At 40.7% G+C, this 14,274-nt stretch overlaps 1 protein-coding gene across 2 annotated transcripts in view; it reads left to right on the forward strand.

Moving 5' to 3' along the window:
* The window catches only part of GPR61 (G protein-coupled receptor 61), a 64,565-nt gene extending 52,811 nt beyond the window's left edge, over positions 1–11,754 (forward strand). The window contains exons 1-2 of one of the 2 annotated variants that reach the window (XM_075853638.1): positions 7,846–7,950; positions 8,534–11,754. In XM_075853638.1, coding sequence (XP_075709753.1) covers positions 9,351–10,673 — 1,323 coding nt within the window. In that variant the 5' untranslated portion in view covers positions 7,846–7,950; positions 8,534–9,350 and the 3' untranslated portion in view covers positions 10,674–11,754. Of the gene's footprint in view, positions 1–7,845; positions 7,951–8,533 lie in introns of those variants that run through there. The other variant, XM_075853639.1, reaches the window with a different exon arrangement.
* The last annotated feature ends 2,520 nt before the right edge of the window (positions 11,755–14,274 follow it).

Genomic DNA, 14,274 nt, shown 5'->3' on the forward strand with positions numbered 1-14,274 from the left:
TTCTGAGCCCTACAGTGTGCCCAAACAGCTGTTTACTTCCACATATAAGGCATTGCCATACCCGGGAGCACCCTTTTAACAATTTTTGGGATGTGTATCTCCAGTGGCACAAGCTGGGCACGACATATTTGCCACTGAAATAACATATCTCAGGAAAAATTTAAAATTTTACTTTGCACCATCCGCAGCGCATTCATTTATGGAACAGATATGTGGGGTGAAAATGCTGACTACACCCCTTAATAAATGCATTGAGTGGTGTAGTTTCCAAAATGTGGTCACTTCTCAGGGGTTTCTTTTATTATTTCACATCAGAGCCTCTGCAATTGTGAACCAATACTTTGTAAATTAGGCCTCAATTTCGCATGGTACTCTTTCATTCCTGAGCCTGGTTGAAAGTCCAGGCAAAAGATTAGGGCCACTTGTAGGGTATTTCTAAAACCGGGAAACACAGCATAATGAGTGCTGTCTTGTTATGGTGGCATAAGCTGGGCACCACATATTGGCATATCTATGGAAAAAAAATCAGATTTTCACTCTGCAACATCATGTGCACACTAATTTCTGCAAAACCCCTGCGGGGTTACATGCTCACTACACCCCTAGGTAAATACCTTGAGGAGTGTAGTTTCCAAAATGGTGTCACTTCTGGGTGGTTTCCACTGTTTTGATTCCACAGAGGCTTTGCAAATGCAACTTAGTGGTCAGAAACCAATCCAGGAAAATCTGCACTCCAAAAGCCAAATGCCTTCCCTTCTGAGCCCTACTGGGTGCCCAAACAGCAGTTTGTGGACACATATGGAGTATTGCCGTACTCGGGAGAAATTGCTTTACAAATGTTGGGGTTCTTTTTTTCCTTTATTTGTTGAGAAAATGACAAATTTTGAGCTAAAGCTACGTCTTTTTGAAGAAAAATGTTTTTCTTTATTATTTATTTCACTGCCCAATTCTAATAAATGTTTGAAACACCTGTGGGATCAAAATTCTCACTACATCCCTAGATAAATTCCTCAAGGGGTGTAGTTTTGTAAATGGAATCACTTTTGGGTAGTTTCCACTTTACTGGTACCTTAGGGGCTTTGCAAAAGCGACATGGTGCCAAGAAACCAATCCAGCAAAATCTGTGCTCTAAAAGCCAAATAGCGCTCCTTCTCTTCTGATCCTTGCTGTGTGCCCAAACAGCAGTTTATGATCCCATATGGGGTATTTCCGTACTCCAGAGAAGTTGCTTTACAAATTTTGGGGGGCTTTTTCTTCTTTATTTCTTGTGGACATATTGTTTTTTTTTAGCTAAACCTACATACTTATTGGAAAAAAATGTACATTTTTATTTTCACGTCCAAATTCTATTAAAATCGATGAAACACCTGTGGAGTCAAAATGCTCACTAGACCCCTCGATTAATTCCTTGTGGGGGGTAGTTTCCAAAATGGGATCTTTTTGGGAGTTTCCATTGTTTTGGCCCCACAAGACCTCTTCAAACCTGACTTGGTGCCAAAAATATATTCAATATAAAAAGAAGGTCGCAAAATCCTCTAGGTGCTCCTTTGCTTCTGAGGCCTGTGTTTCAGTCCATTAGCACCCTAGGACCACATGTGGGATATAACTAAAAACTGCAGAATATGGGCAATAAATATTGAGTTGTGTCCGGTAAAACCATCTGTGTTACATATGAATTTCTCCAGAAAAATAACATTTGTAAATGTCACCTCTACTTTGCTTTAATTCTTGTCAAACGCCTAAAGGGTTAAGAAACTGTCTAAATGCTGTTTTGAATACTTTGAGGGGTGCCGTTTTTAAAATGGGGTGACTTATGGGGGTTTGTATTGCATAGGCCCCTCAAAGCCACTTCAGAACTGAACTGGCCCCTGTTAAAATAGCCTTTTGAAATTTTCTTGAAAATGTGAGAAATTTCTCCTAAGGTTCTAGCCTTGTAACATCCTAGAAAAATAAAAGCATGTTCAAAAGAACTATGCCAATCTAAAGTAGACATATGGAAAGTGTAAATTAGCAACTATTTTGTGTGGTACTACTATCTGTCATACAAGCAGAAAGCAGATACATTCAAATTCAGAAAAATGCTAATTTTAGTGTTTTTCACAATTAAATATTGAATGTATCAACCAAATTTTACCACTAACTCAAAGTACAATGTGTCATGAGAAAACAATCTCAGAATCGCTTGGATAGGTAAAAGCATTTCAAAGTTATTAACACATAAAGTGACACATGTCAGATTTGAAAAATAAGGCTCTGTCAGGAAGGTCAAAAGTGGCTGCAGCGGGAAGGGGTTAAATCTGGGTAGGTTCTGTTTTTCTTTGCTTGTGATTTTCCTTCCTTCCATGTGTTTGATCAAGCTACTGACTATACCTTGTACCTTTGACTATTTGCATTTTTTGGAACTGGACCTCGGCTTGTCTCTGGATTACCGCTTGCTTACTGATTTGTACTTTCTGCTCCCAGCTGGTTTAGACCTCTGCAATCCCTGATATCCACTAGCTTTGTGATTTGGACTTTCTGTTTACCCTCGAGCTGTGTTGTTATCTGCTCTGGTATTGCCTGCACTGCACCTCTTATCCAACACCGAACTCTGTTAAAACAACCTGGGTTCTATGCTGCAAAATCCAACCTGCCTTGCGGTGGGCTCGGGCGAAAACCATAGAGTAGTCTTAGATTCTGTTGATCAGAGTTGTGACGGATTTAGGGTTGCGGATTTATTTGCACGCTCATTCCTGACAGTCTCCAGCAGACTTTGGGAAATAGCGCACCTAGCAATTCCATTAACTTCCACCCTGGGAACCTGGAAATTACTCAACTGGTGATTCCATAACATTCATTCTCGTCTTGACTACTGTAACTTATTACTAATCTGTCTTTCTCTCACTAAACTCTCCGCTCCCAAGTCTATTCCGAATGCAACAGTCAGGCTTATTTTACCAACCCCACACCAATGCCTCTACCCTATGCCAGCCAATGCACTAATTGACCATTCGCTTTAGAATACAATTTAAACTTATTACTCTCACCACAAGGCTCTATACAGTGCTGCACCTCCTTACATCTCCTCTCTCATCTCTGTTTACCACCCTATCCGTGTACTACATCCTGCCAAAAATCTAATACTCAATAATCGTAACCTCCCACACCCATCTCTAAGACTTCTCGTGCTGCACCAGTCCTCTAGAATGCGCTAGCCCGGGCAAGAAAATTAATTACCAACATCCACCGTTTTAATCGTGCACTGAAAACACATCTTTTTTAGACAGGCCTATAAAATTCCTTATACTTATTACTTTCCTTTACCCCCCCCCCCCCCTCCCACTTACATTATTCCTCTATACCTAATTCCTTCAAATAGGTAGGAGACAACTTGGTCTAATTAAAAGCAGCCTTGGACAAATGGGAGGAGTTCTAGACCAAAAAAGAGACAGCCACCACCTCCATGCACTACATGCAAACACACGAAAGAGAAAAAAAGGTACTGGTCTGCATATCCTAGCAAAATGAAAATGTACAGGTACACGTACGCTGTGGTGACTGCCTCCTTTTTGGTCTAGCACTCCTCCCATTTGCCCAAAACTGCTTTTAATTAGAGCTAAGTTGTTTCCTATCTGCCCCCTGTATATTCTGCAGGCTTATACCCAGAACAGAGGTGTATTTTTAGATTAGGGACCCACCTTATAGAGGTTTGCCTTGTCGTGGCAGGTGGGCTCACATAATTTGATTAAAATGTGCGCTGAGAACTTCACTATGGTAAGTAGATCCAGCTGTAATGCATATTGATTTGTGTATGTGTATATATATATATATATATATATATATATATATATACATACGTGTGTGTGTGTGTGTGTGTGTGTGTGTGTGTATTAGGTAGTCTTGGCGTTCGCAGAGTGCTGTCACAATGTTTTTTCTTCTTTACATGTAGTATTCACGGTTACAGTTTGTTAGGATGTGCAGACCAATACCTTTTTTTCTCTTTTGTGTCTTTGCTAATATAGCTTTAATGATGGTAAAAAATACATTGTAAACATTGTCCATGTACTGTATATTGCCATATAACACTTTTACGCTATTCTTAAAGGTCTTAACCTCTATTCTTTTGCAACTTCCTTTCCATTTCTTATTCCACTGGGCTTTTTGTGTTTGTCTTTTGCTTCGCACTGCTGCTTGTCTCCTGATGTCACACAACTGTGTCTGTCCTTGTCTCTAGCTTTGTATCCTGCTGCCAAGCAACTGTCTTTCTCTTTGTCACTTTGAGTCCTGCTGCCATACAGCTGTCTAATTCTGTCTGTGCCTTCCTCTCATATAGAAATATCTGGCCAATCACTGTATATTCTGCAGTAAATAAATGTATACACCTATTACCAGACGTTACATTGGTCAGTGATTTTGAATCCTATCATATTTTTCTATTTATGTTTGTACGCTTGCCATCATTAAGCTGTCTTTGGCCACTTCTCCGTGTCCCTCTCTCTGTCACTCAAGGACCTTTATTGCTGCTCCAATTTTTAACGGATGTATTTTTGGGTCCTTGTGTCATAGCAACATGATCATGTGACAGTTTTGAATATTCATGAGCCCCTTTTTTCCCAGAAGCGAGGGACTCTGGGAGATGGCTCACTGGGGAGACACTGAACCTATTAACTGTCATTATCATTATTTATTTAGAAGAATGCCAGCCTTTTCAGAATGTATGTTCACAAAGTAACACTCAGCGCAGGAGCAGTGGCATTTGCATACCTTTTACACTTTTGCTGGCAGCATTACAGATAAGATAGCTTTAGCAGAACGCAAAAAAAGCCACCTAAGGTTCTGTGACATCAGACTAGACACCAATGCTGCCTTCTGCATGTCCAAAATATGTTCTCTATGTAAAATGGACCACTAGCTGAGAGGGATAATAAGAGAATTACTTTAGAGAAAATAAATTATCTACCCTTACATGAATAAGTTGTTCCTCCCCATATGGCACCTAGGGTTTAATATTTTAACATACCCCTTTGTCATACCTTAGCAATGCTGACGTAAAAGTGATTTTCACTGGGTTTGTAAAAATCCATTCGCATGCTGCAGAAAGAGCTATTCAGATATATAGAAGACATTTTCAGTTGCTGAAGTTCGTGCAACAAATTTGCAACAAACCCAAACTCTATGAGAACCTATGAATAAAACATTTAACTACCAAAGCAGATAACTGCAAAATGTACACTACTACAGACACACAATCATGCCTTATTATTGTCGGCAACACTGGCTAGAAAACATTTAAAAGACTAAGTAAGTAATATTAAAGGGGTTTTTCCATGAAGGACATTAATGACATATCCACGTCATGCCATAAATGTCAGATAGATGCGGGTCCCACCTTTGGGAACCGCACCTATCTCTAGAACGGGGCCCCCTAAACCCTGTTCTAGCTTTTTGTGCTTACATTGCCTCCCAGCCACTTACTGATTACATGGTCGGGAGTTATATAAACAGCACAACTCGCTGAGCTACGCTGTTTCCGTAACTCCCATAGTAGTGAATGGCAGTAAAGGAAGCAGGGTAGCATGCGAGCTACTCTGTTTCCATGAGGACTCGTGCACACTTCAGACACCGTTTTCATGGCCGTTTTTGATGGATCCGTGTGCCCGTTTTAGTGGCCGTGTGCACTCTGTGTTTCCGTTTCCGAGCATGGTACTGTCCAGGGTGCTGAAAGAGTTAATGGGCTGCACAGATCGGCGGTAACTCTTTCCTCACCCTGGACAGTACCATGCTCGGCGCTCGGAAAATACAATTTAAATAAAATGTAAAAAAAATATAATAAGTTCATACTTACTTTCATCCTGTCCGGCCTCCAGGGACGACATTTCATCCATGTCACCGCTGCAGCCAATCACAGGCTGTAGTGGCGGTCACGCACGTCAGGATGACGTCAGACGGCCAGCCTCCAGGGATGACGCTTCATCCCACGTGACCGCCTCTGCAGCCAATCACAGGCTGCAGCGGCATACAGGAAGGTCGGACTGGAGGAAAAAGAGGGACTCCTCACCAAGACAACGACCGGGTACGTATGAACTGCTTTTTATTTTATTTTTAATCAGCAGCCTCCTTTCTCTATCAGTGATTGATAGAGAGAAGTGGCTGCCAATTAGTGTAATATATTTGTAATGTATTTCTGCCCGCCCGGCCGTTGCTAGGCAACGGCTCCGTCACACACGGATGCCTTCCGTGTGCCTTCAGTTTTTTTGACGTTCCCATTGACTTGCATGGGCCTCACGGTCACGGAATCTCGGACCAAAGTAGGACATGCTCTACTTTGGATCGGAACGGAGCAACGGGACCGTCAGAAAAACTTAAGTGTGCAAGGCTCCATTGAAATGAATGGGTCAGGGTGCTAGCCGTCAGAGAAACGGCTAGCACCCTGAAGAAAAACACTGAAGTGGGCATGAGGCCTAACTACTATTCAGTTCTTTTTGGAGTTCCGGAAACAGCGTAGCTGAGCGAGTTGTGCTGTTTATTTAACTCCCGACCATGTAATCTGTAAGTGGCTGGGAGGCAGTGTAAGCACAAAAAGCTAGAACGGGGTTTAGGGGGCCCCATTCTAGAGATAGGTGCAGGTCCCAGAGGTGGGACCCGCATCTATCTGACATTTATGACATATCCTGTGGATATGTCATTAATGTCCTTCATGGGAAAACCCCTTTAAGTTCTAGCATAAATTTAGGAGGATTGTAATACTTAAGGGTCTCAATACAGGAATATCTTCATGGAAGTTTAAATGTTGCACTGAAAGGAGAAAATAACCTTTGAAGATAATGACCAGGATAAGGCATGCTTAGCACATCGACAACGCAGGTGAGAACTCAGCCTCAACAATTACAATGCTCCGAATGTCCTAAATCACTAGTCACAAAGCAGTGAAAAAGTGGGAAAACAGCTCCTAATGAAACATAGAATAGTCTTAGATTTCAAGTGTCATAAGTGATTTGGTCTATAGGAAGAGGGAAGGGATGTTATGTAGATAGTACTATAGTACACTCTGTACATACAAGTATTCGGCAAATGTACAAATATTTCAATGGGAAACTAGTAGATGTTGTGTTACATATAGTGGGGCGCATTTATCAATGCATCCAAATATTGATATGAAGATTTATATATAACATGGCATAAGTAATGTGTGCCAAATTTATCAAACAAATTGTCATTTTTAATCACTGTTATTATTTATAAATGCATTATTTTTTCTGATTTAATTACAATATAGAGATGTTGTTCATAAAGGTCATCATGTTTGTGACAGCCAGCAACACAAACACATTTTTTCTGTTTGTGTCAATAGAAAAGGGTGCTTCCTAGTCCCACCAAGTACGACTGGTTTCTGAACTTTTTCTGCTGGATGCGATATAGCACTTTTTACCTCTTGTATTACCCCCTATTTCCTCGTAGATTATAAGCTATTGTCAACAAGGTTACTCCTCTTTTTTGAAAATTACTTTTTGTTTGTATGTGTAACCTATGAATTGGAAAGTGCTGCGGAATATTAGCACTATTTAAAGATTATTATTATTAGCTCAGTAGAGTACATTTTAGAGTGGCATACTACTCTTATTAAACGCATACAGGTATCTCTACAGATACAGAATACTAGCAATATTTGACCAGGATATAAAGAGGAAACATCTTATTTGTCCTACTGCTATACAGAACCTGCTGTATGTGGATTGATGTTAAACATAAGTATATTGTTGTAAGTTAAAGACCTGTTACGTGTGTGTGCCATGCGCAAGGGAGATTGGATCCCCCATTGTGACATATACACTGTGATGCTGTGTTAATCTGAGTGACTGTAGGACCCTGAGCCTGTCTGCTCCCTCACTGCAGTGCTGTGCATTAGATGGTTAGGGGCTGAGCTGCTTTTCTGGTCTGCTCCCTGGATGCAGCTCCGGCTCCTGCAGACAGGTATGTGGAAATCAGATGGGTTCTGGCCATAAACACAAATATGAATGCAAGGTTTCCATATTGTTTATGTAATTGATGGTCATTGCAAAAGGCAGATGCCCAGATGATATGGAGGTGTACGACTTAAATGGTAGTCAGATATGCAGCTGTTCTGTGGTGTGGTATATAAGATTTATTGCTTATTATTAACATAGTATCATGATTTAACATATATACATAAATATATTTATAATTTAATCGCATTCTGTTCTCATTCTTCATCTCTCTATCTCTCTTTCTATATATAGTCTCTCTCTCTCTCTCTCTCTCTCTCTCCATTATAAATGTGTTAATGTATATATATATATATATATATATATATATATATATATATATGTGTGTGTGTGTGTGTGTGTGTGTGTGTGTGTGTGTGTGTGTGTATATAAACATATATAATTGAATATAGATCACCATACAAACCAGTATGTATTTATACCAGTGCGTTATTTCCACTAGATTCTTCTTCATACTAAAAAAATATTACATTTGAATCCTTTTTACACTCAGCACATTTGTATTAACCCATGTTGTCTCTCTTTTACAGGTCATATACGTTTACAGAAAGCCAGAGGATAGCCGGTTTAGCTTTAAAGGACAAGTGTCTCTCCTAAAACTCCCCAAAACACGACATTCATTGTAGATGACACCTATGTTTGCCAGCAAAGGAACTGCTCTCTTTTTCGACAGTACCTGAAGGGTTAGTTCTATGCATGAAGGCATGAATTCCAAGGAAAGGTAATTAACTGGAGGGATCAAATAATGATGCCTCAAAATGATTACCTGCAAAATAAAGGACCCTGCTATACATCTTGGTGAAGAGTAATGATAAGCTATAAGAAGAACTATGAAGATTATAATAAACATCTCTCTGGATTAACGGTTAGCAACAAAGACCAAAAGGCCCAAATAATAAAAACTCTGCAGGAATGACATCAATATATCTAATATAAGAGTAATGATTTTTTTTTACAAATTAAAATTTATGGCAGAATATTATAGTACTTGCACAGGAAACATCTGTGACAAATACTTACCCGAAATGTGACACACCTTGAAAGAGATCTTTTCTCCCCTATTTCCATTTCTTACCTTGACCTTTAACCTTTCCCATTTAAATTTCCACTGTATTCCAAAGTTCCTTTTACATTTATCTCTATTTTGTTGCCATTTTTTCTTATTTATTTGTGTTTCTCCTCCCTTATTTATTTTGCCAAATTTTTGTTCATTATTTCTGCTCTTTTCTCTGTGGTATTTTTGTGTTGTCACTGATTCTCTCAGGTCCTACCTCGCTCTTTGGGGTATAATGGGTGATGGTCCCTTGAACAAGAGAGTGATGGTGACCTTTTATCCAAATCATCCTCATGGATACCTCCCTTCCTTCTCTCACATGGAACTTTTCACTCAATGCTTCAGGGAGCCCTATTGCAGCAAATCCCCATTATGGGGCACTTTTTATTATGCTTCTTATGGATTTATTGGCAGTGGCTGGGAATGTTGCTGTCATGGGGGTCATCATGAAGACTCCATCACTCAGGAAGTTTGTTCTGGTCTTCCACTTGTGCGTGGTGGATCTCTTGGCTGCACTCACACTTATGCCCTTGGCTATGTTGTCTGGAAGTGGAGGCACTACCCTGTATGAAATCCAGGGATTAGGGCAAATGGCTTGCCGTGCTTACCTTTTCTTGAGTGTCTGTCTAACCAGCACTGGCATACTATCAATCTCTGCCATAAATATTGAGAGATATTACTATGTGGTGCATCCAATGAGGTACCAAGTCAAAATGACCATGGGACTAGTCAGTTGGGTACTAGCTGGGGTCTGGATTAAAGCTGTGCTCACATCCCTAATCCCTGTTTTAGGATGGAACCCTCCTGTCCCTGGACATTGCAGCTTGCAGGGAGGTGGCAACAGTGTCTTCCGAGCAGGATTTCTTCTCTTCTATTCCTCCTTTTATTTCTTACTTCCTCTCACCATCATCATCGTTGTCTACTGCAGCATGTTCAAGGTGGCACGAGTAGCTTCCCTTCATCAAGGGCCTTTACCCACTTGGATGGACACCACACCTCAGCGCAGGCGCTCAGAATCTCTCAGCAGCCGTTCCACCATGGTAACTGGATCAGGAGCCACACGTGAAACTCCTCAGCAACGATCGTCGGGTGGTGGTTCTGGAAGTGGTGGGAAGGCAGCAGCTGTCTTAGCTGCAGTAGGGGGTCAGTTTCTATTATGTTGGCTACCTTATTTTGGCTTCCACTTATATGCTGCACTGCGTTCTCCTCCTCCACCCCCTGGATCACGAGTGGAATGGATTGTCACGTGGATGGGGTTTCTTTGCTTTGCCTCCAACCCAATATTTTATGGTTGTCTAAATCGTCAAATTCGTGTAGAACTGGAAAGGTGGGTTGGATGTTTCTTTAAACGGGGAGGTGCTGGGGAGGATGAGCTTCGATTGCCAAGCCGGGAAGGCTCAATTGAAGAAAATTTCCTTCAGTTTTTGCAGGGTACTGGCTGCCCACCAGATACAAGGGCAGTTGTTCATATCGCCCCTAAAGGGGATCAACCAGCTGTAGACTTCCGAATTCCAGGGCAGATTGCAGAGGAAACATCGGAGTTCTTAGAACAACCATGGGATTTGACAGCTGTGGGCAAAGACTATACTAACACTGGCCCACCGCCAAAAACATGACCTCTAGCATAACTTGCCCTGCTCTTGACAATCTCCTTAAAAGTGTGATATAATGCAGAATTTCCCTCAAACCATTCCTTAAAACACATAATTACCCTTATATCCAACTCTAAATCCACGTACACATTTAGTATCCTCTTCTAGCATATTTACTAGACCATAAAAAGCCTTTCCTACATTGTGCCAGAAGAAAAGGACAACAGTTTTACTTACTCTCAATTTGAGTAGTGCACACTTACAAATTGCCATAAGCCTTGGAAACCTGTATTGGATTGTAAGCTGCATAGTAGACAGCTATGGTTCAATAAATGATAGTGAAAACGACATAGCTCCTGCACTGAAAAAAACTAAAACCAGGAAAAACTTGAATAAAGCAACAAAAGAAGCTAACTTAACAGTAATGTTGCAATTCTTTTTATCTTAAAGGGGTTGTAACATTTGTACGACCCCTACTAATTAGGCATACCTCCATACATATCCATACCTTTAAACATACTTCTTTTGGTGACAATCCACTATTACAAGATTGAAAGACTGGGCAAAAGTTCAAAATTTGTTCTGTATGTAAATAGTGCCTAGGATCCCTAGACGTAAGTATGGCAGGTATGGCTAATCAGTCAGGACAAACTTACTTCCCTTCCCAGCTGCTTGTTGACAGCTGACAGGTTGGGCCCTGCAGTATGTTTTGAGCCCTAATACTGAAATATTGACAGACTGAAGAAACATATAGGAAAGTTTAATGGAGTTAGGCCTACTTGATTAGTAGAGGTTGTACACATTGTAAAACCCCTTTAATTTAAACTGCAGCACAACTTAGTTTACCTATATAGTGTTTTTGTGTGTGTAAATTAGTAAAGATATGAATTTTCATTTTTGGCAAAAAAATTCTACCCAAAAATATCCAGCAGAATACCAAACTGATTTTACAACCAGAATTTATTGTATTTCTTTGTATTTTAGCGCATGTGAAAGAAATATCTTTTACTTCCATGTCAAATCTGAATTTGGAACATAATGCAAAAAGTTGCCTAAAAGTTGATGGTTGCAGAAACTGAATACAGTGTTTATGTTTGTACCAATAAATGTGTATTTTTTAATATTCATCTCATGTGGTCCTGTCCCTGCTTTTCAGTCTACTATGAGGAACACGTTTACTGGACTTCAGTAAAAGTCACATTTAAAAAAAACTTAAAGCCCAATTCCTGCACAAAAACTAACCTTAATCAAGCCCTACACTTTGCACCTATCACTTTTTCTACCTACTTACCTGAATTCCATCACATAGTTCAGGAAATTGTTCTCCCAACTTAGTGTACACGGAGTTACTTTTTGAAGACGAATGAACAGTGACTTAAAAATCCTGATCCCCGCAGTTGCTGGGGAGTAAACTTTCACAATAGTGCTAGGCAGCAATTCCTTCTGTTCATGTAAATGTCACTACTATCGTTGTGCTGCAAAAAAGTTATCATCGCTATGATCAATTAAGTTCAATGATAAACAATAGGGTTTTTTTGTAATATATTCATTTTTCGTTATATTAACAACAAACAATGCTCAATATTTAGAATTAATCCAATGCACAGAGTAAGTAACCCACGTTGGGGCCTGTTTACATCAGCATCGGGCTTCCGTTCATGGGTTCTATTCAACCTTTCCGTCGGAGCAACCAATGAACGGAAAGCCGGATGGAATCCATAGCTTCCGTTTGCATTACCAATGATTTCAATGGTAATGCTGCCGTTATAATGGTTTCCTTTTTTTTTCATGGAAATAATAGCGCATTCGACTACGCTATTATTTCCGCGTAAAAAATGGAAACCATACAGAACGGAGACAAACGAAAATCTTTTGCAATGGAAGCATTACCATTGAAATCAATGGTAATGAAGACAGAAGCTATGATTTCCGTTTGAATTTTCGTTCATCGGTTCTTCCGACGGAAAGGTTTAATGGAACTCATGTTCAGAAGCCCGACGCTGATGTGAACACACCCTTATATAGAAGTACTGCAACATATAACACCCCTCCTCTAGTCCCCCCTCCCATCTCTGTGTGATAAACAGTAGTTTTATAGTTTATCACTGATATTTTACACTCACTTACATGGAAAATGCTCCATTTTTAATATGCTATTTCCTTTAGGGTATGTGCACACGATAATCACAATTACAGCTGAAATTACGGAGCTGTTTTCAGGAGAAAACAGCTCCTGCATTTCAGACGTAATTGCTCGTACTCGTGTTTTGCGAGGCGTCCATTACGGACGTAATTTGGAGCTGTTCTTCATTGAAGTCAATGAAAAACGGCTCAAATTACGTCCCAAGAAGTGTCCTGCACTTCTTTGATGAGGCTGTTATTTTACGCGCCGTCTTTTGACAGCGACGCATAAAATGACAGGTTGTCGGCACAGTACATCGGCAAACCCATTGAAATAAATGGGCAGATGTTTGCCGACGTATTTGAGCCGTGTTTTCAGGCGTAAATCGAGGCGTAAAACGCCTCGTTTACGCCTGAAAATAGGTCGTGTGAACCTAGCCTTATAAATTTACCTTGGCTGAATCATCGCTGGATATTCTTTGCCAAGGCTTCACCCTACAATAGATGTCGTTCACTGTACCGAATATCCTGGCATATTATAAACCTATATTTGTTTTCTATAATCTGGGTAATTAGTTTAAGTTTAGTTTCACCAATTTAAGACAATAGAAAGGGTTTCTCTGACATGAGTACCTGTACCGTGTTAGCATTGAATGTTATAGAAGTGATATACCATGTGGTGAATGTGAGGATTAGTTATTGATAGGGGTGAAGACTAGTAATGGGAGTGCTACACCATGTGCAGGATCGTAGGATTATTTGTAGACATGGGCAATAAGTGATTATCTCCTTTAGCTCCTAAGGCTGGGTTCACACGAGCACATTAACGTCCAGTAGTTCCATGGAGAGGCAGGGACTCCTAGCGTCATACATAACTACGATGCTAGGAGCCCGGCTCCCTGCACTGAGTTCGGTCCAGGACTTCCGGCCGAAATACGTCCGTCCATTACGGACGTTAATGTGCTCGTGTGAACCCAGCCTTAGGCAGTTTAGAATAACCTTCAAAGGGTGCGTTCACATATGTCAGTTGCATCAGCATCAGTTTTTTTGTCTCTCAGTGATTACAACTGATGCAAAAACTGATGCAAAAATGTATTAGTTGCCATCAGGCTTTTTTCACAATTTTTACTACAAAACCATCAGTTGTCATCAGTTGTGCCACACACCCCTGTAGATAATACCGCAGTGCCTTCTGTAGATAGTGCCACACCCCCCTGTATATAGTGCCACACACCCCCTGTAGCTAATGCCGCAGTGCCCTCTGTATATAGTGCCACAACCCCCCTGTAGATAATGCAACGGTTCCCTCTGTAGATAGTGCCACACCCCCTGTAAATACCGCAGTGCCCTCTGTTGATAGTGCCACCCCCTGTATATAGTGCCACACACCCCCTGTAGATAATACCGCAGTGCCCTCTTTAGATAGTGCCACACCCCCTTGTATATAGTGCCATACCGCCCCTGTATATAGTGCCACACATGCCCCTGTAGATAATACCGCAGT

This window comes from Rhinoderma darwinii, chromosome 2 (assembly GCF_050947455.1).
Source record: "Rhinoderma darwinii isolate aRhiDar2 chromosome 2, aRhiDar2.hap1, whole genome shotgun sequence".
NCBI classification, from domain to species: Eukaryota; Metazoa; Chordata; class Amphibia; order Anura; family Rhinodermatidae; genus Rhinoderma; species Rhinoderma darwinii.